This window comes from Malurus melanocephalus, unplaced genomic scaffold (assembly GCF_030028575.1).
Source record: "Malurus melanocephalus ecotype Western Australia unplaced genomic scaffold, MMel_1.1 scaffold_74, whole genome shotgun sequence".
Taxonomy (NCBI): Eukaryota; Metazoa; Chordata; class Aves; order Passeriformes; family Maluridae; genus Malurus; species Malurus melanocephalus.
In genome coordinates, this window is record NW_026623306.1 from 1312387 (window position 1) to 1339840 (window position 27454).

Here is a 27454-nt window from a genome sequence, read left to right on the forward strand (position 1 = left end):
TTCCAAAATTAATTTTCTTCTATGGGTAATGTTTCATTCTCCTAGTTTTCARTTGCTTTCTCGATGTTATTAGAAAAAGAATCCAAGTTCTTGTACAGATTCTTGCCTTCATTTTCTATATTAATAAAATTCCTTACAAACAGATCCACTTACTCATGCTTAACCTCCTCCCATTGGAAACACAACCTTTGAATTGTCTCCAACATAAAGCTCAGATGATCATATACCACCTAAAGGGCTGAGGTTTAGATGACTAAAGTGAATCTGCAGCTAACCAAAATATTTACTAWTTGTGGTGTTTTTTTACTAAGCAAAACCTTACTTAATTCTTGGCAGTTAATTTATATGAGAATAGGAGGTGCAGGTGATTGATCAGGTTTATTATTAATACATTGAGCTATGTCCTAAATGTTTTTTTAAATCAGTTAATAAAATGGAGCTGGCTTTCTGGAAACTGAATWAGTTTTCTCTAGTGGCTAATTTGAGCTGTGTGTTAATTGAGTGGTATTTTTTAGATGTGTTAATTTTTTTTCTTTTTTTTCTTTCCCAGTGTAGTTGCAGACATCTTGGTTCTTGTTTTTGTTCAGAAAGCCAGAAATAGGAAGGATAGAAAAAAGCAAGCTGTTGGCAGGTTTATCACTGAGTGTTTTTAAGCATGTTCTGCCATTTTTTGTCTCTTCGTATCCCTCATCTTTTAAATGCAAATCAAGATGATCAAAATTTTCATGAATTTTACTTTAATATGAAATGTATTATGAAAATGCWCATATGCCTGTGGGGGGAATATGCTTCCTATAATAATTTGTATTTACACCTTCCTTTAGAGAAGTTTATTTAATGTGCTGTCTACGTAGAGATTAAATTTTTTTCCTTAATTTTAAAACTGTCTTATCATTATTTCTTCAGTAGACAATCAGCTACGATCCTTGCCTGCACAGAGGATTTAAAATCAACTGCAAATTGCTGAAGAATTGCACTTCAAGTGGTCTCAAGAGACAGGAGAAGCAGGTCTTCACTATAATGGAAGAGGCCAAGAGCTCAAAGAATGGAAATCATGACCCAAGGAAGTCTGTCCGTCTTGTCTGTGAGGAAGGCAAAACAGTCAAAGTTCCAATTAATCAAAATTATAAACATAATAGAAATGACAAATCTGTGAAGGATGTTGGGAGAAGTTCTCCAAGTGGGAACAGCAGCAAAAAAAGTAAACAACATGATGTTTGTTCCGAAAAACAAGGAGAAAATAAATCATGCAAAGTAAATAGTTGTATTCCTGGAACTAAAGATACGGGATCAAATGTTCAGGATCGAAGTCATGGAAAAGCAAAAAAATTTTCTAATGTATCATCAGCAGTGGAAAACCTGAAACAGACAAAAGCCCAAGCAGTGGGAGAAAACTCTGCAGGCTCCCATGTTTCTGGGAATGGGGTTAGTATGGAAAGCTTAACAGCTACACAGAAAGGGAAACTGGTGCTGGAAAATCCAGTGGGAGTTCATACTTTGAAGACTAGTGTTGATCAGGCTGGTGATCCTGGTAAGACTGCTGCAGATCAAAGGAAAATGGAACATAAGCCTGATGACTTCAGTGAGTATTAGTTAACACTGCCTTATTCCATTTTCTTCTGGTGTAATTGCTGGCAGTCTGAAATGGGCTTTGAGATGTTTCTGTTCGTGTTATTTTTTTCACATGTACTGAGTTGCTGGTTGCAATAAGAGAGAACATAATGTTAATACAAGCATATTGCTTAGAGAACAAGAGATTATGCTAATAGCTGTCCTTTTTTTCATGTCTAAGACCTAAACATCTTTGTAAGCTACTTAGTGTGTGTGGGTTTCAGGCAATTTTGTGAATATAGTGTCTTATGAAAGGGAAACCCTTCCTAATATCATTKCCACTTAGGGAAATGCCAGTAAATGCTTTTCAGAAAGATCAGGGGAAAAATAAGCAAGAAAAGTTTTTGTTATAGGTAAGGAAGAAATATTTACTTCTTTTTTCTGTGACTGTTTTGCTCTTTYCGTTACTAAATATGTTTAGAATAGGCTTTGAGAGGCATTTTTCTTGATTTAGGGAGCTCTGCAATACATGTCATTCATCAGTGGTTGCCCTTATGAGTKTGCAATTCTTACACATATTTTTCAGTGTTCAAATTAAATCTATTGATCAAGCTTTGTCTCACCAGGTTAATTCCATAGTTCAGGATTTTTCACACTTCTCTAGAAAGCATTTTTTTCTTTAATAAAAATGCTGTTTTAAGGATGCCATGCCAGTATTCACCTTCCGTTTGAAGTATTTCCACAACTACAGCAGTTGCTTATATGGAAATACAAGGAAAATAATAAAGTATGTATTTTTTTTTAGCTGTCTTAATATTGTTTAACAGGAAAAACTAGTTGAAATGGCAGCATCCTGTGATCAGTCAGCTCTTTGTAGACCACCATTATGTACTGTGGGGACCATCTGTTAGCGAGAAACCAGGACTTGAAAACTTAACTCAGCTTTGATTCCTTGCTAGTCTGGGGGCACAAATCTCGTTTGAAAGGAAAGAAAAAGGAAAAGACAAAGCACAAATAACCCTCACTTTTGCTTGTGTAAAATCGACTGGAATAATTTGCTGTAGATGTTTGTAGAGATGAGTGGCCTGTGACCAATCCATAGGCATGTGGAGGAACTGGCCCTGTGGCACGGAGCTGTGTTTGGGAGCAGCAGCGTTCTGGGGCTGCTGTCAGTGGGTGTGAGGTGTCACMGAGCGTTCAGGTGTAACTGCAGCAGCTTCCAGACGCTGGCCTGGGAGTGCCTGCTGACTGGCTCTCTAAGGTCATTTGGGTGAATGTCTTTGAGGCAGTTCTGTGACTTACTTCCTTAACAAAATGTGTTGTGTAAAATAATTTCATGGCTAGTATTTATTGTTTCTGTTRCAGTAAGGCATCAGGATCTTGTTTACTCTCTTTGGCATGACAAACAAAACCATTTCTTGCCTTGAAGAATTTAGGAGACTGTGAATTTGACTGAAACATAAAATTAATCTACCTTTTCTTTGTCCTTTTGATGGCATTCTTAGTAGCAGACTAGTCTCTGAAGTCTTTTTAAAATACTGGTTAACATACTGGAACAATTTTAATGTTTAAGGTGATCTTGGCCAGCCTTTGGACAAAAAACTGGAATGTAGCTCTAATTTGTGTCTGGTTTTTAACTGCTCTGTACTCTTTAATTTTCACTTTTCCTCTCCTTGAATTACTCTGAAGAAAGTAACTGTTGCTTGCTTTAGGTAAAATAAAGAATTCTGAATCAACAAAAGAACATACATTGGAAGCGGATTATTTAGAAAACACTGGTGTTCTTGATGAATCTAATCTGACAGTTGAACAGCAACTAGGATTGAAACAAGCTGAAGAACGTCTGGAAAGAGATTATATCTCCCGACTTGAAAAAGTAGGTTGGGTTATTTATCAGATAAAAAAGAAAATGTGTGTCCTCTTCCATTATCATCACCATATTTCTGGTTGGGTGGTATTTCTACTACTGCCTGCTGCCTCTGTTTCTTTCTTTTTAATAATGAGTCACTTTCTGGTCTAAAATACTGTGTCCAGTAGTTGACTAGTTGTTCATCCTGGCAGATGATATGGATTGGAAATTTAATGTTCCCTTTGTTCCACATGTAGCCTTTGCAGAACAGTATTTTTWATTTTCTAGATATGAAGGTTTACAGTTCCAGCACTTAAGTAAGGTTTTATCTTCTAAGATTTAAGTCTGGTTCCCTGTAAATTCAGAATCCAGGATTGAAAAGAACCTTGAGCTTTTTTTGGTATATTACTTCTCACCAGTCCCTATATTGAAGATGACTGCTTAAAAATGTTCATCTGAATTGTTCTTGATATTATCTCTAGTGAAACAAATGTTGAAGTCAGTGTAGGTAACCCAGAAGTTTTTATTAATGTCTAATGCAAATGTCTTTTGTAGGATTTTAAACCCTCATATACTGTCCTAGGAAAATAACGAAAAGTTTATTACTTCTTTTTCACACCATTTTGCACATGGAAAAATCATTACCATTCCTGCAGTCAAGTMTTTTTTAGGCCCTCTTTGTTCATTGTTCTTGCGGGTTTTTAGTTCCTGGTTCATTCTTGGTACTTTTCTTTAGACTCCATCATATAACCARTATTCAACATTGGATGTACAATTTCAGCTGAAGTCTTACATATAAAGAGGAAAGCTGACTTCATCTCTCTGAAATATGGCATTTTTGTTTAGATTCTCTGCTGTTTTAGCACCAGTAGGATGTTGGCTTATAGTTTGACTAGCTCTGATCCTCATAGCCTTTTTTTGAGAGCTGCTCCTTCAGGTGTTCCCAGCCCTGTGTGTTCTGCAGTTGGTAATACCTAAGGAGGAATGATATTTTGCTGTGATGTTATTTGGTTGGAGCTTATTTATTCCATTTCTCTAACTTTTTGTCATTTTACATCTTCTGTATCCTCTCCCAAGTTAATATCTTTTATAATCAAATGATTTCATTTCCCAACTCTTCAACAAAAGTGTGTATTTTTCTGACCTCACAAGGACCCCTGGTGAAAAATCCTTGGCACATACTTTTAGGTATGGGTGCTGTGAGGACAAATATCTCAGCAGTTTTGCTCCCACCTTACTGTTCTTTATTTGGATCATATTTATGGTCTCCTTTTGAGACTGATACTATGACAAGTGACAAAAATTTGCTGCTGCTTCTTCAAGAGCTATGACCTATCTTTAAAAAAGCCACCCTAAGATTGGGTTAGTGCAATTTGTTTGTAGCAGATCAGGTTGTCACCTATGACCTGGTTTTTCCCTATGTGCTTATTAATAATTTATTAGAGTATTTTTCTGAATGCTAATTCTGACTGGTCTCTAATTCCTTGGCTTGTCTTATTTAGCCCTTTAAAGATATTCTTAAGTTTCTCTTTCCTCATGATCTGGAACCTTCCCATTCTCTGTGAGTTCTTTMAAATACAACTGGCTCTTTTAAAGATGAGCTTCTTGAATATCTGAGGACAAATTTCCTGAGACCTGGCATATTTGAATGCATCTAACTTACATGAGTAGTAATCTGTAACTTTTTTGTCTTGCTATTTTGAGTTTTTGCCCTTTTCATTGGAATTAGGCATAACTAGATGATTTCAAAAGTCTCCATAATAAAGGCAAAATAAAAGTGATTACATGATTCAGCCTTCCTGGCAATATCTATTGACATGATACTTCAGAACAGTATTGTAAAGAAATAAWTTTTTTTAAAAATGCTTTTATTGCTGATATTCATTTTATTATGTAAGAGTGGTAAAATATTTTTTATCTACTTCAGTCATCAGGCATCAAATACTTGAATCTTCCCAGGTAGCCAAGTGTAACTGTCTATAAGTTGTTTTCCAAATGGATGTTGAATTTCATCTTACTAGGTACCCCTCTTAGAGAAAATAGGGATAAAGAAAATCGGTAAAAAGCATAATGAATTTCATTATTAAAGCAGTATTTAAAACTGATATTTACTCTACAGTTGGAGAGTATCAGACTGGGTTTTTTTTCCAAAAGCAAAAGATCAAACTCAGCAAGTGGAAAAACTTGCCCAAATTTAACAGGTTTAGGTTTCCATATGGTAAGTCAAATTTTTTTAATTGCTCTGTGGTCCACCTTAGCATCTTAAAATGGCGTTCATTCACTGTGGTGTCACTGTCTAAACATCTGGTGTTTTCAGTATACTTTTTGCTTTTAATAAATATAGATGTATTAGAATTAGGATGAAAATGTTAAAGTAGGTTTTTTCTCTCCCAGTTTTAACTGATAGCAGTTCCTGGAAACATGCTAACAAGTCTGGAGCAAAACTAAACTGGTTTTTTGGGCCCTTTTTGTCTCTGGAGTGAGCTTATCGAAAGGTTTCTGATCTCTGTAGCTGTGATCCATTTCAGCAAGAAAATATAACTGCAGGATGAGACAAATATAGTGGAGTATTAGGAACAACCCCTTCTCTTTGCAGGGTTGGTCCTTTCTCCTTTCCACCCCGTAGGTGTTAATGGTTTCCTGGCTGAATAAACTCCATGGTGTCCCCTCTTGTGCCAGACACCCCCATTGCCACAACCCAGAGCTGGAGATGGGATGAGTTGTTGCCATTGCCTCATCAGAGAAAGGAGGGGAGGTGCTGAGATTTAATAAATCCAGTTATTAAAAGCTTCACCTGACAAGGGAATGGCTTTACTGGCCTTTAGGTCATCCTTAAGAAGCATAAACTCTTCAGCCTTAATCTTACCTCACTAAAATTTACTGAGAAATGTAATATTCAGGTTATCTCACTTCCTTCCCTCTCTCTCACCTCTTTTCATACTGGTAAAAATCCATTCCTTCTGTGTTTTTTGAAGATTGCTTAATGTTTGCAAAGCACCTTGACATTAAAAGTGTTACATAATAGTTAAATACAGTTTATGAATGAAAGAATTGAGTTTTTCAGGCAGCACTGGTAGAAACATTTGTTTTAATCTATGGCCATTTTTCCACAGCGCTCCCCAGAATACACCAACTGTCAGTATCTATGCAAGCTCTGCTTAGTCCACATTGAAAATATCCAGGGAGCTCACAAACATATTAAAGAAAAACGTCATAAGAAAAATATAATGGTAAGTTAACAAAATTTTGGMTATTTTTTTTCTTTCTTTTCCTCCTCTGTTTTTTAATTTTATTTTTTACATTAAGATAACTTTTTTTTAATGTGGTTTTTTTTCTTTGGTCATGTTCATTTAGGTGAAAGTTTGTTTGCTGAGCAGAGATCCACAAATTTCTGTTTTATGTTTGAGAGGAAGGGCTTGATGATCTGATCTGTTCAGGCAGAGAGGAAAGGACATTTTTGGACATTRCTTCCGAATTAGTGTCTCTGAGTAGTGGGCAGTTCATCATACTTTTAGTAACAGAATGCAAGGTAACTTAGGTGAAAAATACATGTTATATATAAATATRTTTAATATTTCTATTTCCTGAAAATAATGCTGTTGGTAGCAAGACCTCCAGGGACTGGAGGTAAAGTTTAGAAGCGTTACAGGAGGGAGGGATTCAGTTCACTCATCATCACCCGGCTTTATTAATGTGTTTAATATGAAAACAATTCTAAAGCTTACAAAAGAAAAGCAGTTTCCTTATCAGATACCACGGTGCTATGGTTTGCTCTAAAGAACTGTTACGTGCAGGAAATCCAAAAAAAGGTGCATGGATTTCTTGCCAGCTCATTTTTGTAAATGCTGACGAAGAGTTACAGATTCCCCAGCATGTTGGATTTTGTGATTTAGGTGGTTAAAATTACTGTTTCTAGAGCTGTTCCCCAAGATTCAAATTACTTTCTCATGTTTCCATGTATTTCTTGCCATACTTCTGTTTTTCATTAATGCTCTAATTCTAAAATATGTGCAAGTCATCACCTGGAAGACTCCAAATGCCATAAATCCATTAAATCTCAGAAAGTAACATTTTTACATTATGGTCAGTGATTATTTGTAAAGGATTCTGGTTCTCTTACTGTCTGCTAAATTGCACCATGGAAAAAAAATGAGCCAGCCCTGTGATTGATCTATGAACTCTTACCATGCTTTTCATCTGGGCATGAAGATGAGAATTGAGGAATGAGGTTTCTTTAGCACTGAATGGTATTCTGAGGACAGGGAGCAGTTTCACTTTTTAACACTTGCCCCAAATAGCTTTATGCTGTGCACAACATTATGGTGATACCTATGTAACTGYCTAAATGTTACTTTATAAAATGCTCCTATTTATAGCTCTGTGAGATACATGACAATCAAAATAAGCTTAGCAGTAGCTGTGGTTTCCCAACTCAAGAAAAATCCTAAGGTAGTGACGATAAAAAATTCCCAGAGCCCTTTGGAAATGCCCCTATTCTTTCTTACACTAAATTTATTCAGATAAGAACAGAAGTGTTGAGAGATGCAGCCTGGAACTAAACAAATATTTTCATACTGTACTGTGTTTTCTTAATGCATTACTATTTTATGGTTATTATTTATTTCAGTCATATATTTCATTTAGTTGATGAATTCATGAAACAAGGGGTTGTTGTACTTAGTCCCAAATGACTCGAGCCCCAAATGMCTCGATGCATCTGACATGTTCTTGCTATTGGATAGAGTGCACTAAATCCAGTAATTTCTGGCACCAGCTGTTTAAGCAGTAATGGGACTCAACTTATAAAATTTCCTTGGAGCAAGGAATGTTTTTTCTACCTTTGATATCTTTTCTTCAAGTACAACCCCGTCCGAGAAAATCCATATGACTTTTCCAGCTCGGTTACTTTTATTATGTAGGAACAATTACAGCTTTTTATTTTCCTGGATGAATTCTGCTTCAGAGCTGTCAGAAAATGTGGTTCAGGAATGGAATACAGAAGATTTCCTCCTCATATGCCAGCTGTGAAACAACATGCTCTGTTTTAAACAGTGAGCATCTGTTGTCATTCCTGGGAGCCACACTATTGTATTTGCCAGTTAGGCCAGGCAGAGCTCCTGCCTTTGGAAGTCTTTGGTCAGGACACCATGTAAAAAGWGTGTTCCAATATTGTACAGTAGTAAGAGATAACCTTTTCCTCAGAAAATACCATTATTTATATCATCCAACAATTATTCAGGAAAAGCAAGAAGAAAATGAGCTGCGGGCCCTACCACCCCCCTCAACTGCACAGTTGGCYGCTCTGAGTTTCACACTCATCGAGGCAGCAAATGAACAAGGCATCTCAGATGAGGACTTCAGAATTCGTCAAGAAATTGTAAATGAGATGGAGAAAATTATTCAACAGCCCTTACCAGGTATTCATAATATTCTCCATTTTTTAGGTGAAAATTTTTCATTATTTTTACATGTATTTTTGATACCTTCATTAATAGTGAATGAGTGCATTTAGTGTTAAATTATCTTCATATTATACTATATTAATATATACAGACTTCTTAATAGAGACTTGCAGTTGATTTAAAAAAAAATAACGGATACAAAAAGAGGAAAAAATGACTGTGTTTATTTGTCCTTCTTTCTRATGTGTTTATTGATCCTCTTTAAAGTGGTGGGATAATATAACAAAGAAGGATAATATTTGACATTTGCTTCTTTGCATTGGTTTCCCATCTTCTTCTGTAGTTAATACACTGGGAGTTTGCAATCAGATTTCTGGAGCTGCAGTGATGTTGCCTTTATGTTAACAGTGRTTTGGTGTTCAGTGCATCTGAACAGAAGAAAATAAAATCTCATTGCCAAAAAAMAGTTTTAAACTTTTTATATCATCTATATTGAAGTYGGGTATTGTTCTATACTGTTCTTTTGTTTTAGAAATAACTTATTYTTTCCCTTTGCTCTATAAAAATATAGCAGTAAGAAAGATTTTGTTASCTGCAGGATGATCAGCTTTAGTTTTAGATGCTTTATAAAGCACCTAAACATCAGGTGCTGAGTATAGAGGTGGGGTTTGTCAGGTAGAGTTTTGCTGATCTGGTTGCTCTTTAATATGTGACTCCTAGTGCAAACTTCTGGCACTCTAGTGAGTTTTCCATTGAAAGTGGGACGCATAAGACAAAGCTTTTTTTACRTAACATTTTTACATAAATACTCAGGAAAATTATTATCTTATTGTTACTTGTCTGGCTGRCTTGTTTGGACTGATGAGCTTCTATGGAGGTGTAGGAGTAACGCAAGAGGAGTCTGTAATAGGAAATGACAGTTTGTTATTCTCCTTTTCAAAGCCAGCTATGTTTTAGTGAATGTGTTTTCCTAAGTTGTAAATTAGGAAAAATTCATTTCATGCACTGTGTAGAAAACATCTGATCTTCTGGCATGATTTTCTTTTGAGCTCACATTAGAACTATGCAARAATTCTTATGATTATGAAAAGCCATCGGAAGAAATTGTAAATTATCATTATTAACCATGCAGACTTTTATTCCAAGAGGGCTGGTTTCTAAGTAGTGAAAATAGGCTTAAGGCTATGTACATGTAAGATCTATTTTCTCTTTTAAGAGTATAATATWGTTGATGTTTCTGATTGAATGTTTGGTAAGAACACACATAAAGGRAGATATACAAGAAAAGCCCTCTTTGTTGGTAGGGTRATTGAACACTGGYACAGGTTGCCTGGAGAGGCTGTCAACTCTCAATCCTTGGAGATTTTCAAAACCCAGCTGGACACAGCCTGGGCAGCTTGCTCCAGGTCTCACTGCTTGAGCAGGGTGTTGGATTTGGGAGGAATTGAGAACACTCTCAATTTTCAGCTGATTTAAATATGTGAGACCCTAATATACATCACAGGAAAGTTTTCATCTACAAAAATTATATCATGAAGTGGGCTAAATTATTATTTATGGAATGGAATGGCATTTCTCGTATTCATTTTGAGTAGGTACTTCCTAGTTAGTTTAGGTCTGTTYTGCATCTTTGAAGTAACTGTATTAACTGAAACACTGAATGGACACTGTGCTCTGTGCCTGGATTATTTTGAAGTTATGTGCACTGGATCCTGCTGATGAAATCAACAGATTGATGCCTCATACAAAAGTCTGTGAGGCAAAAARTAATTTTATAATTGGTCAAGCACTGTAGTGAAATCAAGGTGTAGTTAATAAAAGCTGRTACATAAAATCCTACACTGAGATGGTGACAATTATTATTATTTCATATTTAATTTTATATTAAAACCAAACAGAACTAAAGCTGCATTGCAAAAAAACTTTAAAACCGCATGGAAAATGTTGGCCATTTGGTGATTACAGTGTTTGAATTATTTGTTTTCCTGTGATGCTGTGTTATGGAAATGCCTACATTTGATGTTTGTTATCGCAATGCCATTTGTGACATGTAGTATCTAAAGCACAGTATGCATCATCCACTAAATAAAAATTAATTTACTAACTGTTAAATAATTTCGTTTTTCTCTCTCCAGACTGTTCCCTGAGGATGTATGGCTCCTGTTTAACTAGATTTGCTTTTAAGACCAGCGATGTTAACATTGATATCAAATTCCCCCCTAAGGTGTGTAGATATTATCTTGTATTAACTAAGACTCTTTTTAAATCAAGGCCATCCACATTTATTTCTATTCCGTTGCCTTCATCTTCTCTTGGGGCCTATGGTGTTAAAATAACACAAAGCATCTAATCTTTGATTTGATGTCAGCTGTGCTRTGGAGGAAGTTTTCATTGCTCTTTAGATAACTTTAATTCCTGGGTGGTTTTTGTTGGGRTTTTYTTTTTGACAATCTTATGCTAGGCTTTTTCTAGATTTTTTTTGAGTAAATACTGAAGCAGAATGAAAATAGTTGGCTCTGGGTAAGTGCACTTCCACGTGCTCATGATTCAGACTGTAAATTCTTGTAGGTTTTGATTCCCCCCCTTTTAAAGTTGGGGAAAAAAGTAACATTTTTCCCTTTTATGGTTTAATCACTTGCAAGTAGATAYCACATCCARATTTACAGTTTATGGTACAAAGTTCCTGCAGAGCAGTATGATATATCTGTAGGTACTGAAGTTGTTGGTTCATATTTAGTGWRTGATATTAGCAGCACATTCTTGATAGACACTCAGCTGCTGCACTTGCACATGTTTYGAAATTTTAACTTCCARAAACCCTTGGGAATATACTGACAYCAAATTCTTCATTGCTGTCCATTTCTAGTAGTATGCATTGACATTGAAATCGTTGAATATATGGCAAGTGCTTTTATTTRTCCTTGTGGAGTGTGTTAGTGCAGRGCTAGAACAGAAGTGTTGACTAAAGAAGCTGTGTGCCAAAAGAAAGCTGGCTGATATGTTTACTGCTACCTGTTTTCTTGGTGCAGACAGATGCAGTTAATGYTTTCATTAATACTGACACATGATTTCAGTTTTTTGAAGGATATAAGAGTTATTAGTTGTGAAACCCAAGTAGTTTTAAATAAAACATAAAATGTAACCTGCTTTAATTTTGTCACTGCAGATGAGTCAACCAGATGTTCTGATCCAGGTGCTTGAAATCTTGAAGAACAGTGGTGAGTTTTGGTTGCATCTCATTTTTATTTAAWATTCCATCTGCTGCTTAGTTGTTCTGATGCTCAATTTTTCTGCAGACTTGGAAAAATGGATTTGTTTTCAACCAAAGTATCTGAGTTGTTTTTATGAATGATTTTGTGAATGTCAGTGCTTGTGTGAGTGAGAGATGAGAAACTGCAGCAAGAGAATGGCAGCACCATTAGTCCAGTTCAGTTTGCCAGAAGTTGGGGCAATAGTGTCAGATACCAGAGCAAAGTTTTACCTTTCATGGGAGGAATTCTAAGCAGTAAACTCAAAAGCTACTTTCCACTTGCATATGGACATCAGTGAGAGCTATTCCAAGACTCCTAAAACTTGTAGCCTTGTTGTTCTGTCAGGAACACAGCCTGGCTGTCTGATACTGGTGGTGAGCATCAAAAGTAACCAGAAATTATTGTTACTGGTTAGCTATGCAGCACTTAATTTGATTTGTTCTGAAAAAATCATGGTATAAATATAATAATTTTGAAGACAGAATTGGGAAAACTATAAAAGCCTTTGAAACAGAATGGGTTTTTTTTTTCCTCTCTGCTTAGCTGTCTACTCAGATGTGGAGTCGGATTTCCATGCCAAAGTTCCTGTTGTCTTTTGCAAAGATGTTAAAAGGTATGTGTGACTGGAAGGGATTTTTAATGAGCCACTCTGCTTGTTCATAGCAGCCTCTTGCCTGCTCTCCTGACAAGAAGTGTTACTGTAACATTCAGCTAACATTTGTGTTAAAAGGGAATTGCTCGTACACAAAARTATAATCTAGAAAGAAAGCTACTTTTGTTTCTGTGCTACACAGAACTCACTGGTAGTAGGAGTCTGAAAATGCTCATTCTCCTTTTGATTAAGTGGGGGAAAAGTGGAGTGGTTTTCAGTTATTTAAAATTTTTGCCAGCAGTTTAAGCCAAGGCTTTAAAAACATTTTATAAGATATGCATTGCCAGAAAGGACACATCATCTGAAGTTTCAGTAAATTCCTAAGAAGCAGCAACCTCCAAAATGAAACATGATTGCTTGACTGACCAGAGGTATGGATTGAAACTCTGGGGAAGAAAATGCAACAAGACTGGGCTTGTCTTTTCCTATGTTTGTAACAGAATAGAAAGAATTATTCTGAGAAGCTAAAGGAAAGTTTTTGGAKAAGCTGTTTTGTGGGTTTACCAACYCTTAATATTCASCAGGTCTGGAGTATTAATTAACTTGTTTAAATATTTAGAATGTAGATGATATAGTTGGCAATTGAATTGTGTAAGATAACAATTTAATTATTGGCAGAACTCAGAACTAATTCTTAATCCTCTTATGGTTTTAGCTATAGTGAACTTCTGTAAGTTCTAGATGCAATTGATGATTTAATAGTGAAGAAGATGCAATTACATTCTATACCTTTTGTTTAAAAAATTCAGGTTCTTACATATGGAGACTCTAATGGATGTTTTTRTGGTGGTGTGATGCCCCACCTCCCCTCTGCCCCAAATATCTATATCACAAATCCTAAACCTTTATCTGTTTTACATTTGTGACTGCAGTGGTTTGACATGTAAAGTGAGTGCTCGGAATGACGTGGCTTGCCTTACAACTGACCTGCTGGCTGCACTTGGCAAACTGGAGCCTGTCCTTATYCCCTTGGTTTTGGCTTTCCGCTACTGGGCTAGAGTAAGTTATTTAATTATCCTCCATACTTATAATTGTCATTCCTTCTTTTTAAGCAGTGTGTGCAGTGTAGTGTATGATATACCATGAATATATTTATAGAAAAATCTTCATGCCACTACTTCACCCCACCTCCATACATGAGATGCCACTGTACAATAACAYTGAAATTCTAGACAGAAGCATAAGTGTGTCCCACAATCAAAGAATGTGGTGAATCTGAAAAGAATGATGTATGATAAGAYAGTATTCCTTAAGGTACTGTATAAATTGCTGCAGTTTGTATTTGTATTTCGTCTGTACATGGCATTGCGTGACCACTGCAGTTTCTGAGATACAGGATTTTCTGTTTCACTTGGGTATGTTTCTYATATTTCTTTAGTATTTGTCCTTTTTAAAATATGTTGTAAACTAAAATGCTGGTGTTACAGCAAAAAAGTAATTATTTCTTTTCTTACAGCTCTGTCACATTGACTGTCAGGCTGAAGGTGGGATTCCCTCATATTCCTTTGCCTTAATGGTGATATTTTTTCTTCAACAAAGAAAACCACGTATTTTACCATCCTATTTGGGCAATTGGGTGAGTTATTTGGTAATAYAATAACCTTATTGTTAAATCATTGGCATTATTTCTGTGTTCTGAAAGCTCATAAAAATGCAGAATTTGCTTGCCAAAGAAAAYGATAAATAAAATGCATTGGTACTTAATCCTCACACAGATGATGCTTGATGATTCTGAAGACTYTTTAAAAGGCCCTTGTAGTAGGCTGTATAATTGTATCATCTGTGTTTTGGAGAAAATGCAATTATTTTYTTCTTTGTTTCTCTGAATTTCTCTCTCTGACATCTGTTGTTCTTGAGAGCTATGAATACCATAGCTGTCAGTGTTACCTTGGTGGAAACTTSTGGTTATATGTATTATATACAGTCTTGTCTCAGAGGCACTTTAATTGTTGTTAGATTGAAGGCTTTGATTCGAAGAGACCAGATGACCACCAGCTGAAAGGTGTGGAAGATGAAGAGTTTGTACGGTGGGAGTACAAACCACCCACAAATGGTGCAGCAAAAAACTCGGTTGGAGCTGAAARTAAAGCTAAAGTTGAACAACAGAAAGGTGGTGGCAAGAAGGCAACAAGCTCAGARGTGGACAACCAAAGCAGTGCAAAAGAGAAACACGGGATTGTAAGTCATGGCTTTGTTTCATCGAAAACATTCATTCTCTCTTATCCTTATTTTTTTATTTTTAAACATTGATATTGGATGGAACCAGGACAAAAAAAAAGGGAATGTTGATTTCTTACTGCAGTTGAGCATTCTTGTCCGTGTTTTTCAGTCTCTCTTAGCATTCAAAACCCCTCACCAAGTTTCACTGGGGCAACTGTGGTTGGAACTTTTGAAGTTTTACACACTGGAATTTGCTTTGGAGGAGTATGTCATCAGCATACGGGTACAAGAACTCTTAACCAGAGAGAATAAAAACTGGCCTAAGAGACGAATAGCCATTGAAGGTAGGCTGATGCCTTCCCAGTTCTGTGGTCATCCTGCATTAGCATCTTTATTTGCTTAACACTTAAAATCTGTTACAAGAAGTCTGGACAAAAGTTTTTAAAATAATACATTTTGTCARCTATTTAGTCTCTTTAAAGACAGTTTTTTTCTGTCTGAAAAACAGGGAAAGTCACTGAGTTACAGAGCAATGCATGGCATTCTGAGTTGGCCTTAAGAACAGAAAAATTGGGTATTTGAGGAAGGCTAARAAACCTTGTAAGGGGATACTTTTATAAAAGCATGAATAATGACTTTTGAACACTTTCTAGAGATGTTGCTGAAGTGGCTTATCTGTAACACTTGAGGCGAAGGAGAGGACAAAGAGAATCATACAGACAGAGAATAAGGTACAGAGGTRCATTGAAGGATGAGTCAATAAGGTACAAGAAGAGTGAGAAGGAAAAGTAAAACAGAAAATCAAGCMATGAATTCCTGAGGCACAGGTTGAGTAGTGGGTCTTGAGATCACTCCTGTGACTTTAATTTCCTCTCCCAATTATTTTCTGAAATTGCTTTTAGCTAGAGTTTAGAAAAACTAGGGAAGGGTTTRTTCAACATTTGGGATGTGAGGTGACAGGACAAATAATTGAGGAAGAAATGGGAAATAATTTCAGAAAACCAGATTGCATTCTGGTTCTGACACCTGCTATTGTTGGGCTATTTGTGTTGTTTGCTCTATGTTTTTTTTTTTTACTTTTCATTTGTGCCTTTTTTTCCCCCAATGTTAAGTTTATAGCAAACAGAATCTCAGTTTGGTGCTATCTTCCCAGGCAAACTTATAGCAACTATGCAGGAGCTCTTTTTGCTTGGAAAACATGTTTGATCTAGAAATCGTTAGGAAGGACTAAGAATAAATCCTGGTGAGATTGGTTTGTACAATCCTTATATCCTTAATGTTACTCTTAGACAAATTAATTTCTTAAGGGAAATGCAAATCCTCCTTCAGTGGAGGGAAAAACGTTTCTGGCAGGCCTCTATTTATTTTGCCTTTGTGTGTTTGTTTTCATTTCTGATTTAGAAATTTGCCATTAAAAAAGKGTGCAGTGTACCTATGATTTTACTTTTTAAGTAGTATTATTTAGAATGATTTATGATAGTCAGCCATTCATGGCTGCACTTGGGTGTGTTTGTGTGGAAGAATTCGGAAAGAGCTTGTGGGTCTTACATTTTCTAAGTATATCCAAATACAATTCTGCATTTTGGCATAAGAATYTCTTTTTAACTGCCATATAGATACTTAGGGATTTCAGCTGCTTTGTAAAATGTAGAAATTAAGGATTACTAATTAAATTGTTCTTTTTCTTCCTAGATCCTTTTGCACTAAAGAGGAATGTTGCACGAAGTCTAAATAGCCAGATGGTATTTGAGTACATCCTGGAGCGATTTAGGACAGCATATAAATATTTTGCATGTCCACAAAGTAAAGATGGGATTAAATCCAAGCCAGATACCAAGAAAAAAGAAAAAGGGAAAATTAATAATAAGAAATCCACAAGATCTGAAGAGCCTGTAGCAAACTGTTGCCTTCCGCAAGGGGAAAATGTTGATAACCAAGATACAGGAAGTGGATGTAACGTACCAGAGAATGAAGTTGAATGTAATCAAGTGGTAGAAGCTGTAGCCAAAAGATGTACGTCCCAGGACATGGACTCTTTGCTCCTTTCAACATTGGACTCTAGCTATGATGAAGACAAAGAAGAAGCTTTATCCCTTATTTCTAATGAATGCTGTGAATTAAAGGAAAAATCACCTAACGAGATGGATGATTTAGAAATTTCAGTGTGTATAACTGAGGGTGAGCACAGCCACCACTGTAACTGCAGTGCACATCAGCCTGATGACACAAATTCCAGTACTGAGCTTTCTGATGCTGAAAGTAGACAGAGTTTGGTAACGGAGTCATCTCCGCAGCCGAAGTGCACTGGCACCCCAGCTACCTCACCCAGCTGCAAAGAAGTGCTGGAAACCCATGATCTCAAAGAGGAAGGCAAACTCTCAACAGAAGAAATGCATTATGTGTTTGATAAGTTTATTTTTACTTCAGGAAAGGTAAGCAGTGCTGGTCATGTAYAGCTGGGCCGTTAGTTTAAGTCAGTAAAACTAAGAGTGGATGGCTGGTGGGATTGTCCCAGTGATTCAATCTGTTATGGGTGATAGCTCTGGCCTTTGTAGAGTACCTACTATTCAGGACTGGAAACACCACCCTGTGTTCCCCCTGTCTGTTGCCCCCATCTTATGCAAAGCTTTTTGTTTTCCACACAAAAAAGAATCCTGGGTTTTCTTTTTGGTTATTTGTGGGCTATTTCTCCCTTTCCTGCTTTCATGTATAATTTCCAGGTACTTCTATGCACTGGGAGAACTAAATGCAGCTTGTGGAGAGGTGTTCTGCTCTTTGTAGAGGCTCTGTTGTAGTTCATGTGTTAAAATATTCTTAGTTTTTTGGAAATTTTAGGTCTGCTGAACTGCCTTAAAAGGAAAATTGCATTTGTGCGCTTTTTTTCCCCCCAAAAGCCACCAACTATAGTATGCAGCATCTGCAAACGGGATGGACATTCCAAAAATGATTGCCCAGAGGATTTCAAGAAAATTGATCTAAAACCACTACCACCAATGACAGACAGATTTCGGGAAATACTTGATATAGTGTGTAAAAGATGTTTTGGTAAGTTCAAAAGGTGTTTGTACTCAGCTGTACACTGTGATCTGTAACCTGGAAAAATTCAAAGCTCCAGGKTTAAATAACTTATTTACAGTTATTTACAATTCAGGAGGAAGAAGCTGTTCCAGGTACCCTAGGCTACAAATTAATCARTATTTTAATTTTTAGATAATCCATGGCTGTGATACTTTTAACRGATTTAAGAAACAGATGTTCTATGGGATTTTTCACTGGGTTTGTAAAAAGCTACTGGTGTCCCCAGAAATCCAGCTGTGGGCAAAACTAATTTTGTGCTTGTCWAATTCTGTGGCATCTTTTGGAGGTGCTGTGGTGGATTAACTATGGATGGATGCCAGATGCCCACCAAGCCACTTTGTGGTTGAAAAATTGGATGTCTTGAAATAAAATCCTGAGGACTCTAATGATAGAAAACCACAGATTTAATAAGCCAACATGAGAAAAAAAATCCCATCCAATCATTTAATTAGCTGAAAAATATTTTGGAGGCRCTGAATGTCACAACTGTGTTTTCATTTGTTTTTACTTAGATGAATTATCCCCTCCTTTATCTGAGCAACAAAACAGAGAACACATACTGGCAAGTTTGGAGAGATTTATTCGAAAAGAGTATAATGGTATGTAACGGTAGATAGTGGTTCTTGAGAATGCTTTCTTCAGTCATGTTGTCCAGAGCATAAAGATGTGGTTTATCTGATTTTATTTTCCTTGCTTAAATCAGTGGCATCTCTTTTCCTTCCATTTGTAAAGCTGTCTTGCAGACTTTGACATGGAACATCCCTTCATGCTATTCCATGGAAACATCCCTAGAGTGGACGAAGAGCTGCCAGAGTAGTAATGCAGACACAGGATTGCTCCAGTCAGGCCAGAAAGAAAGTTTGGTTGGGTTTAGTGTTAGCTTTGGTCATGGGCCAAAGACTTTTGTTGCCTAGTCACCCGTGYTTAAATGTCTTAGAAATCTTAATGAGTTTATCTTCACATCCCTTTTATAAAACAAACAGAAATACCTCACTACAGTGATGGAAGTAAGGCACAGAGATGCAGAGTGATTTTTTTTGTAGATGGTGTTAAACAGTGCTAGAGCCAGATACCAAACCCAGGTCTCCTGAATTCCAGTCCGTGGAAGGCCATTCTGCTATAGCTGATCTGTCATCCAGGAATTGGCAATTCCACTTTCATCCCCTGGCTGTGCCTGCATTTACTGGCAGCAGCCGAGGATTGAGACCTGATGCAAAGCCTTGAAACACTTAAGATTTCTGATTCTATTAAAGTTAAGRAAAAAGCTGTGAATAGTTGTTAGATCTATTTTCCTAGCATTAATTTTAGTTGAACAGATAAATGCATTCTTTGCATTTAGGAAGGAATTTGTTTTATCTACATAATTTTGCTTTCCAAGAATGAAAATAATAGTAATACTGTGTTTCAAACAAAAATGTAAACAAARTAATTGGGAAAGAATGTTCCATAAAGTATTGTAATCTTACTGCTTGGGTCTTCTTGAAGAGTGTGTTATGATTACAAAAACTCATTGACCAAATTTACCTAGTCACAGGAAAAATATGCAACTTATGTAACCTCTGAATGGAACCAAAGTACTACTTGTGCTAATTTAACAGTAGCTCTGTCTTATCTGTGCGGTAAAGCTGTACTGGTGACTGCACATTATTTTGATTTATTAAAAGCAGGAAAGTGCAATCACATACCACAAAATATTTCACCACATTTAGAGATGCCATTTAATGATTATTGTATCTGTAACATAACTCAGTTATAAAAAATACATAAAATACGTCTTTACCCTTATGCCTTTATGCCTTACTTTCTTTAAGTAATTGCTGCAGTATTGTGCTTCCTCCTTTATCAAAGCTGAAGCCATTGAAGTGACACTGTAAGCTCTCTCTTTARAGTCATTTTTATGGGCACCTGCACATCACAGTTAAGCAGTATTCCATACTAAGCACTTACCAGTCAACTGTAAAAGAATTTACCTTTTTTTGTCTATTCTTTTGATCAGACAAAGCCAGGCTTTGCTTATTTGGCTCCTCAAAGAATGGATTTGGATTTCGGGACAGTGATCTAGATATCTGCATGACCTTGGAAGGTCATGAAAATGCAGAGGTAAGAGTTTTGAAATTGATAAAATCTGCTATTTTAAATCCAAGAATTCTTTAAGGTTTTATAACTCACTTAAGATTTCTGTACGCAGGAAAGGTAGGATTTGTTAGCAGCACATTGGCTTGTTGCACTCTGCACAACTGGAGCAAGATCCAGCCTATTTTACTTTTAATGCCTTGTAGCCACAGTGTGCTGTAGATGTCCACGTAGAGCATATGAGTCACCAGTTAATGTAAATTCATGTGCTGGSTTAATGCTTGCTGCCTTTTCTATGTGGACTTTTCATCTAGGAAATATATGTGATAGTAAATATGCTTGTTGGAATAAGGATCCATGTTTTAACATCTGAAACTGTGATATTTATTTTTCCTAGAAATTAAACTGTAAAGAAATAATAGAAGGTTTGGCGAAAGTTCTTAAGAAGCATCCAGGTAGGTGCTTTAATGTATTAATTGTTTTGCAGTTAGATTTACTRTAAATGTTGTTAATGGAAATGTTTTATGTACTAAAGTGTTGCTTCCTCAGGTTTGAGGAACATCTTGCCTATAACAACAGCCAAAGTGCCTATAGTAAAGTTTGAACACAGACGGAGTGGCTTGGAAGGAGACATCAGTTTGTACAATACACTGGTAAGCATCTGCTTGTGTCTGCTCCTGTGTTCAAAGAATTAAAATTCTTTGAATTTTTCTACCTTACTCAAATAATTGTTTTGAGGGAATAATTTTGAAACAGGGATTAAAATGCCTTTTCTCTGGTTGGGTTTTTCTTCTACATTATTTCAGTTCAGTGGCCCACACCCCGAGCCCAACCCCGGTAACTGTGTATGACCCAATGGCAGAGCAGGTTATGGCACAAGTAGGGTTTTTTTTTGAGATGCTTCTGGAAAGCCACTAGTGCCACATCCACCATGGCCTGTCTGCCATCATGAATAGTGCAGCTTATTCCAGCTTTTACCTTACACTGTGAAATAGCACAATTAGTTACTTAATGACTCCCCCTGACACCTGYTTGACTTTTTTCTGTCCTCTTTCCCCAGGCACAGCATAACACAAGGATGTTGGCTACATATGCAGCTATTGATCCTAGAGTGCAGTATCTGGGCTACACAATGAAAGTTTTTGCAAAGGTAATATAAAAAAAAGGTATTTGTACAATACAGTGTTTTTTGCTGCAGCCACTGAGTTTGCCTTCTGCCAGCAGGAGAGGAGACAGTGGAATGCTCTTAATATGAAGTGCACTTTCTTAAACTTACTGTGCTCCATCTGACTGTGTGTGTCAAAATCATATCCTGGTACCTTCTGCTATCTGAAAGATTTCTGTGTGAGAGGAAGCTGATGAAAGGAAAACTTCTCTTTTTTTCTTAAATTTCAAACCAGCTGCAATTGTAACAAACAAAAAAGCCCAYCCAAGTTCCAAACAAAACTGGAAAAACTGGTGACTAAGATGTAGGCGCGTGTGGATGTGCATGGGCTTCCCAAACTTCCATATCTGAGACCAGCCCAGAGCTTACTGCTACTTTCTTCTGGCACACTTGCCTCATTTTGCTTAACATAAATGTCAGGAGCAGGTAGGTATTGGGTGATGAATGAATGCCTGAGCCCCTACTTGATGTGCCTAGGACATACCTTGATTTTTAGAGTTTGGCAAAGTCAGATCTCCTGCATCTTTTGCTGTGATATTCTGTCAAAATGTTATACTGTGCAACCTTTGATAATTGAAACTTGGTGTTGCGTTTTATGCAAGCTGCAGTATTAAATACAGCACATCCAAAGAAAGCTTAGTGGAACTGGGGCAGATAAAAAATGGCTTATAGAGAGTGCATCATGCTACCAGATGTTCGTGTAATAAAATACATCAAGATGAATTAAATAACTTTGTGCCAGAATGGAATGGACACWTTCATTATACTGTCACTGAGACTAGTAATGATGTTTTTCTTGATGTGGTCACAGTAGTGCACAGTATTGCCTTATCTCTTCTGTGTCCAGATTAAAAGTGCCTTGTGTTGATAACAATGAATCTTACATTATTTTTGTAGCATTGCATGCTATTGTTCATGCTCTAAAACTGTTACTGCAAAAATCAAATATCCAAGTTGTGGGATATGCACTCCTGCATGTATATGTGTGCAAGTGACTGTAGCTATACAAATACTCTGGGTTTAAGCAAAATGCCTCCTCCTCTGTTTGCATTGGCAGAAAACCCAGGAACAGCTGTCACTGCTGCTGCTAATGTGAAAGTAATTTGCGAATCCCTGGTTTTTCCAGGCCTGGGAGGTTAAATATGCATTGTTTGATATGACACAGCCTCAAAACACAGGATAGCTTAGAAGCAGGTGCTGTGGAAAGGTTATACTGTAATGAGATACTCAAGCACAGTAAGGTGCCAGTCACTGATCAGAGTCATAGAAGGGCCTGGGTTTAAAGGGACCTTAGAGCTCGTCGTGGTTCCAACTCCCTGACCTGGGCAGGGATGTTTGTTTTGCACTGTTAGTGCAGGCTGGACCATGATTTAATTAGGTATGTGTATRTTTGCTAGCAAAATGCCACGTTTTGCCTACATTGCTAGGACAGCATAGAAATTCTTGCTGCTTTAATTATTTTTTTAAAAGGGGAGGGGGAACTAAAATAATAAGGAATCATAGAAACAGYTCTTGGCACATGAGTTTAAGAAAATTAAATTTTACAGCATTGAAACCTGGGATTTATGTTTTGGGGGTTTTGATATGGGTTTTTTTTCAGTTTGGCACATTATAAAATTTTTTTTAAGTATTTTGGCTATGAAAAGCTTTTCTCGTTTTATGTTAGACAAATTACGCTRTGGATTTGCCAGATGGCGGTTGACTCTTGGGTGCATTTATTTTTCAGGCTTCATAAAACAATTTTTAATATGAGGTGAAAGTATTTGYTGTTACTTATGGGGTTTCTGTTTGCTCTCTGACATAGTTGTTAGTCTTGAATGGTAAAATGTGAATTCAGCATTTTGTTTAAAATGTATTTTTTCAGCGCTGCGATATTGGTGATGCATCCCGTGGTAGTCTGTCTTCATACGCCTATATTCTTATGGTCTTGTACTTTCTGCAGCAGAGGAATCCWCCAGTTATTCCAGTTCTTCAAGAGGTAGGTGTTCAGAAAATAAGGCTATGAAAATCGATGTACTTTTTCTTCAAACCAAATATGAGAAGGCTGGGCTTTTAGGATCAGGGGGGATAAATGAAATATGGGGCCTTTCTAACCAGCAGGTTCTTAACTTGCTCTTGCTTTTAGTAGATAAAACTTACCAAGACAATTAGATCAAAATTGGGAGTCTGTTGGGCCTAAGTTCTGCTGTTACATTTACTTTGGGATTTTGGTCTTACGATGATATTTATATGCTGGACAGGATAGAAAAAAATTGGCAGGTGGTATGGAGAGAAGGGAATTGTAATTATGAAACTGCACCAGATGCTCTTGAAATGTGAGCCCAGCTCTTCAACCAGTTATTGTCAGAAGCATTATTTATTGCTCAAGACTTTATCTGTAAGAGAAGAGGTTTATTTTTTTGTTTGATGAGGGGGAAAAAATATAATTGATGCTTTGGTACAGCTTTAAAGATATTATTTTACATGTGCCAGGAAACTTTATTAGGAAAATAATGTTCTGTACCCCCATTGTATGGGTGGGGAGAATATAATTATGCAGCTGCCTCTTCATGGATACACTCTGGAACTCCCAAGAACATCTTAAAATTATCCCTTTCTGCCTCTTTTGGTTTCAGTGTGCAAGAGGAAAATTGGCTGAAGCATTGCAGTTGAGACTCATAGACTTTCTTGCTGATACTTTAGTAGTGGTTGGGGGTTTTTATTTTACTGCTACCCCGAGAGTGCATTTAAATAACGGAATTTCCCCTTGGCTGTGCTAAACTCAAAATGTAATAGAAATCATATAAARTCTCCGTAGAGAATCTGTGGGCAAGAGGGATGTTGGAATCTTGACAAGGTAATTCAGTCATGTTTTTTTAGTTGCAAAGAACAAGTAAAAATTAAATAAAATCATTTGAGAGGTACAGCAACAATGCAAAAAGACTTTAAAAGCTTTTTCCAATGGGAAATACTGTCTGTATGATAACTGATTGTTAAATTTTTTTTATTTTTTTTTACCAAAACCCTGCAAGTGTTTTACAGTGAATTAGAGCAGTAACTGTCACTCTCTGTTCCTGCAGATATTTGATGGCAAACAGATTCCACAAAGAATGGTGGATGGATGGAATGCGTTTTTCTTTGATGACATGGAAGAATTGGTAATATTCTAATTCCAGAAGAGTCACTAAAACTTAAATATTGCTTTTGAGGAAAAGTAATAAATTTCTAACAGTGTAATATATAAAAGATTAATTCTATTAATTAATTAAACTTCAGTATCCATAGTGTTGCAACTTCACAAATGAGTCCTGTTTTGCTAAAATGAGTTTCTGCTATTTTTTGGTTTCTTTTAAGTCATTTCTAAAAAATATAAATCAGGAAAATTACTCTTTATTCTTGAAAACAGTCCAGGTTTAGTCTTAACTGTAGTGATTTAACCTTACTTTAACCAAAAGAAACCATTCGTAGTAGACAAACTTGTAATTGGAGAGGTGTTTCAAGAGAAGCAGTGCTGCAGTAACTGTAACTGAATAAATTCTCCCCAATTGCATGCAGAAGAAGCGTCTGCCTTCTCTTGGAAAGAACACTGAATCTCTTGGAGAGCTCTGGCTGGGGCTGCTGCGATTCTACACCGAGGAATTTGACTTCAAGGAATACGTGATCAGCATCCGGCAGAAGAAGCTGTTAACTACATTTGAGAAGCAGTGGACATCCAAGTGTATTGCCATCGAAGGTACTCCTCTGCTGAATTGACTTTCCATTCRTGAGGGAGGAAGAAACTCTGTTGTTTGAGAGTGTGTTCTCTTTGCACAGATCTTTATATGAGAAAAACTCTGACTACAGTCAGAGTTTTAAAAAAACATTGTTTGCAAGTCCTACAGCTCAATGAATTATTGAAACTCATAACTTGTACTAGATGTCAGTGAATTGTTCTTACTGGATGATGGCTAGTCACATTTTTAAAACATTCAGCGTTGCTTTGCTATAATCTACTCTGGGAATGCATCTAAAATGGATTTCTCTGCATTAAAATAAAGAGTTATATTTGCAGCATATTTTTTCCAGCTCTGATTTTTTTGTTTTTTCCTTCTTTGTGCAGATCCATTTGACTTGAATCATAATCTGGGTGCTGGAGTCTCTAGGAAAAGTAAGTTAYTAATGTTTGCTGATGATTAATGTCCACTGAGTTGTGCCTTTTCTGGTGTTTTCCAATAACTTTGTCTTTCTTCAATAGTGACCAATTTCATAATGAAGGCATTTATCAACGGGAGAAAACTATTTGGTACCCCATTCTACCCAGCTCTTGGAAGAGAAGCTGTAAGTTTTCAGAGTTTTTAGTATGTTTTAAAATTTTCTTWGTCCACTGAATTGATGGACTGAAGACAAATCTCTTGTAYGTTTTTATCAATTTGGTATGCACARTATATGCAATTATRCTTTGTCTGCATTAAATGTTCAGCTTAGTACTGGGCTCCTGCAGTATAAAACTCAGAGGAGTAGCTGGATGGGTGATGGGTATTATTAGCAGCTTTGGGGAAAGTAAGCTTAATTTGTGCTCTGTGTTTTGTAAAACTTCCCACTGTATGATGATCACTATTGCAGAAAACTGCAAATTTGGCTGTGAAAACTCAGAAATAGCTCAAGGAACTTTACTGGCTCTTCATGTAGCTAAAGAAAACAGATCCAAGAGATGTTACCTTCTATGTGTTTTTCCAATTGATGGAGATAGTGAGGATTACTGCTTAAGCAAGGAAAAGGAGATAGCTGACTTTTTTGTTTAACAGTTGACCTTCAAAATTTGCATAGTGAGTCAGGGTGAGGAATGTGTTAATGCAGTGTTATTTTGGAGAAAGTACTGCTCTGTGCTACAGGGTCCAGTCATTGATGTGTGAGAMAACTTTTTTTTTTTAATATGAGCAAATAAAATACTGTAATCAGTATTTTTAAATCAACTTAGAAGGGTATTTTCTAAAACAGTTGAAAGGACTGTTCTTCTAGTGGCTTTTAACAGAACTTGAATTTCTAAAAGATTAAAAAAAAAATTKAAAGCTTTCATTTCCCATCATCCTTCCCTATCATTTCTTTTCCAATKGCTTGCTTTATCTATGGTTTTTTTTTCTGAGTTTGTTCCTCTATTTCAGTCTTTCAGGCAAGACAGTACTTTCACAATATTTGTGTTGCTCAGAGGCTGTAATCTGTGTCTTTGTGCTGACACACATCAGAACTGCAGCTGTCCTGAGCAAATTCCAGGGGAGGGGAGTGATACAGGTCAGTCTGCAGATGCTCCATCTGTTTCCCACCTGAGCTGTGCTCTGTCTAAAGGGATGTCATCATGTCATTTGGGAAGGGACATTGGCTGCTTTGGAAAGCACACAAGCAGTGACTCAGATACCGAAATAGATTGTATGCAAAAAATTGCCCTCTGAGGAGCCTTTGGGGAGACAAAAGTGGGCAGCAGGCTGGAGCTTGGATAAGCTGTTCTGCAAATTCAGCCTCTGTCCCTAAGACCAAATAACCCTTTTAAGCCCAAACTGCTCCATTCCTGTGAAAAAGCTGCCATTATCTAGGGGAGAAAAAGGACCAGGTATAATCTYAGAAGTAGTAACATTCAAGGAGCAATAAGAGATRAAAGCTGACAATTTGACTTMCATTTCTCGGTCTTGTATGTGAATRGTTTTGTGATATTTTRTCTGTCTGATGTGTTTTGCTAGGAATACTTTTTTGACTCAAAAGTGCTGACAGATGGGGARTTGGCACCCAATGACAGATGTTGTCGTGTCTGTGGAAAAATTGGTCACTACATGAAAGATTGTCCAAAGAGGAGGCGGTAAGTAATATGCAAAGCTATCGTGAAGTCTTTTGAGATTAAATCATGCAGGATTTGAGTATTTGAAGATTTAATGGAAATGAAAAAATTGCTGAATTGCAGAGAAAATCAGAGCTTTATATCTGATCCTCAGTTTCCCATCCTATYCTTGCTTTCCTTAAAACAGTTTCTGATCATCTCTGTAATAAGTGTTTATGGAAGTATGCATTTATGAGTACTGAGTGTTTGAAAGAGCATTTAGTGCTTTGTTTCACACCCTGTCTGTGCCCAAACACTGACAGAGAAATGTGCCCTCTCCAGTGAGGAGGAGTTGTATGACCAAGGTGCAGCTCCCTTGTTTTGGGTGTATCCTGACTCAGTGGAATTGCTGCATAGMACTACTCCCCAGCCACCTGGCAGGCTCAGCCTGTTTAACTGCAGGCATAGTTCTGCTCCAATACAGCCAGCTTTTAGACAAATCTGGGGAG

The 27454-nt window shown here is 36.8% G+C and overlaps 1 protein-coding gene across 6 annotated transcripts in view; it reads left to right on the top strand.

Moving 5' to 3' along the window:
- The window catches only part of TUT4 (terminal uridylyl transferase 4), a 42598-nt gene that overhangs the window by 7511 nt on the left and 7633 nt on the right, over positions 1 to 27454 (top strand). For 5 of the 6 annotated variants that reach the window (XM_057367032.1, XM_057367027.1, XM_057367031.1 and 2 more), the window contains exons 2-25: positions 907 to 1582; positions 3264 to 3427; positions 6514 to 6630; positions 8640 to 8817; positions 10938 to 11026; positions 11969 to 12020; positions 12597 to 12666; positions 13578 to 13704; positions 14162 to 14281; positions 14662 to 14883; positions 15035 to 15209; positions 16558 to 17297; positions 17760 to 17910; positions 18456 to 18542; positions 19940 to 20043; positions 20414 to 20471; positions 20566 to 20669; positions 21077 to 21166; positions 23046 to 23159; positions 24241 to 24318; positions 24716 to 24893; positions 25260 to 25307; positions 25395 to 25477; positions 26872 to 26987. In XM_057367032.1, coding sequence (XP_057223015.1) covers positions 1021 to 1582; positions 3264 to 3427; positions 6514 to 6630; positions 8640 to 8817; positions 10938 to 11026; positions 11969 to 12020; positions 12597 to 12666; positions 13578 to 13704; positions 14162 to 14281; positions 14662 to 14883; positions 15035 to 15209; positions 16558 to 17297; positions 17760 to 17910; positions 18456 to 18542; positions 19940 to 20043; positions 20414 to 20471; positions 20566 to 20669; positions 21077 to 21166; positions 23046 to 23159; positions 24241 to 24318; positions 24716 to 24893; positions 25260 to 25307; positions 25395 to 25477; positions 26872 to 26987 — 3827 coding nt within the window. In that variant the 5' untranslated portion in view covers positions 907 to 1020. The remainder of the gene's footprint in view (positions 1 to 906; positions 1583 to 3263; positions 3428 to 6513; positions 6631 to 8639; positions 8818 to 10937; positions 11027 to 11968; positions 12021 to 12596; positions 12667 to 13577; positions 13705 to 14161; positions 14282 to 14661; positions 14884 to 15034; positions 15210 to 16557; positions 17298 to 17759; positions 17911 to 18455; positions 18543 to 19939; positions 20044 to 20413; positions 20472 to 20565; positions 20670 to 21076; positions 21167 to 23045; positions 23160 to 24240; positions 24319 to 24715; positions 24894 to 25259; positions 25308 to 25394; positions 25478 to 26871; positions 26988 to 27454) is intronic. The other variant, XM_057367029.1, reaches the window with a different exon arrangement.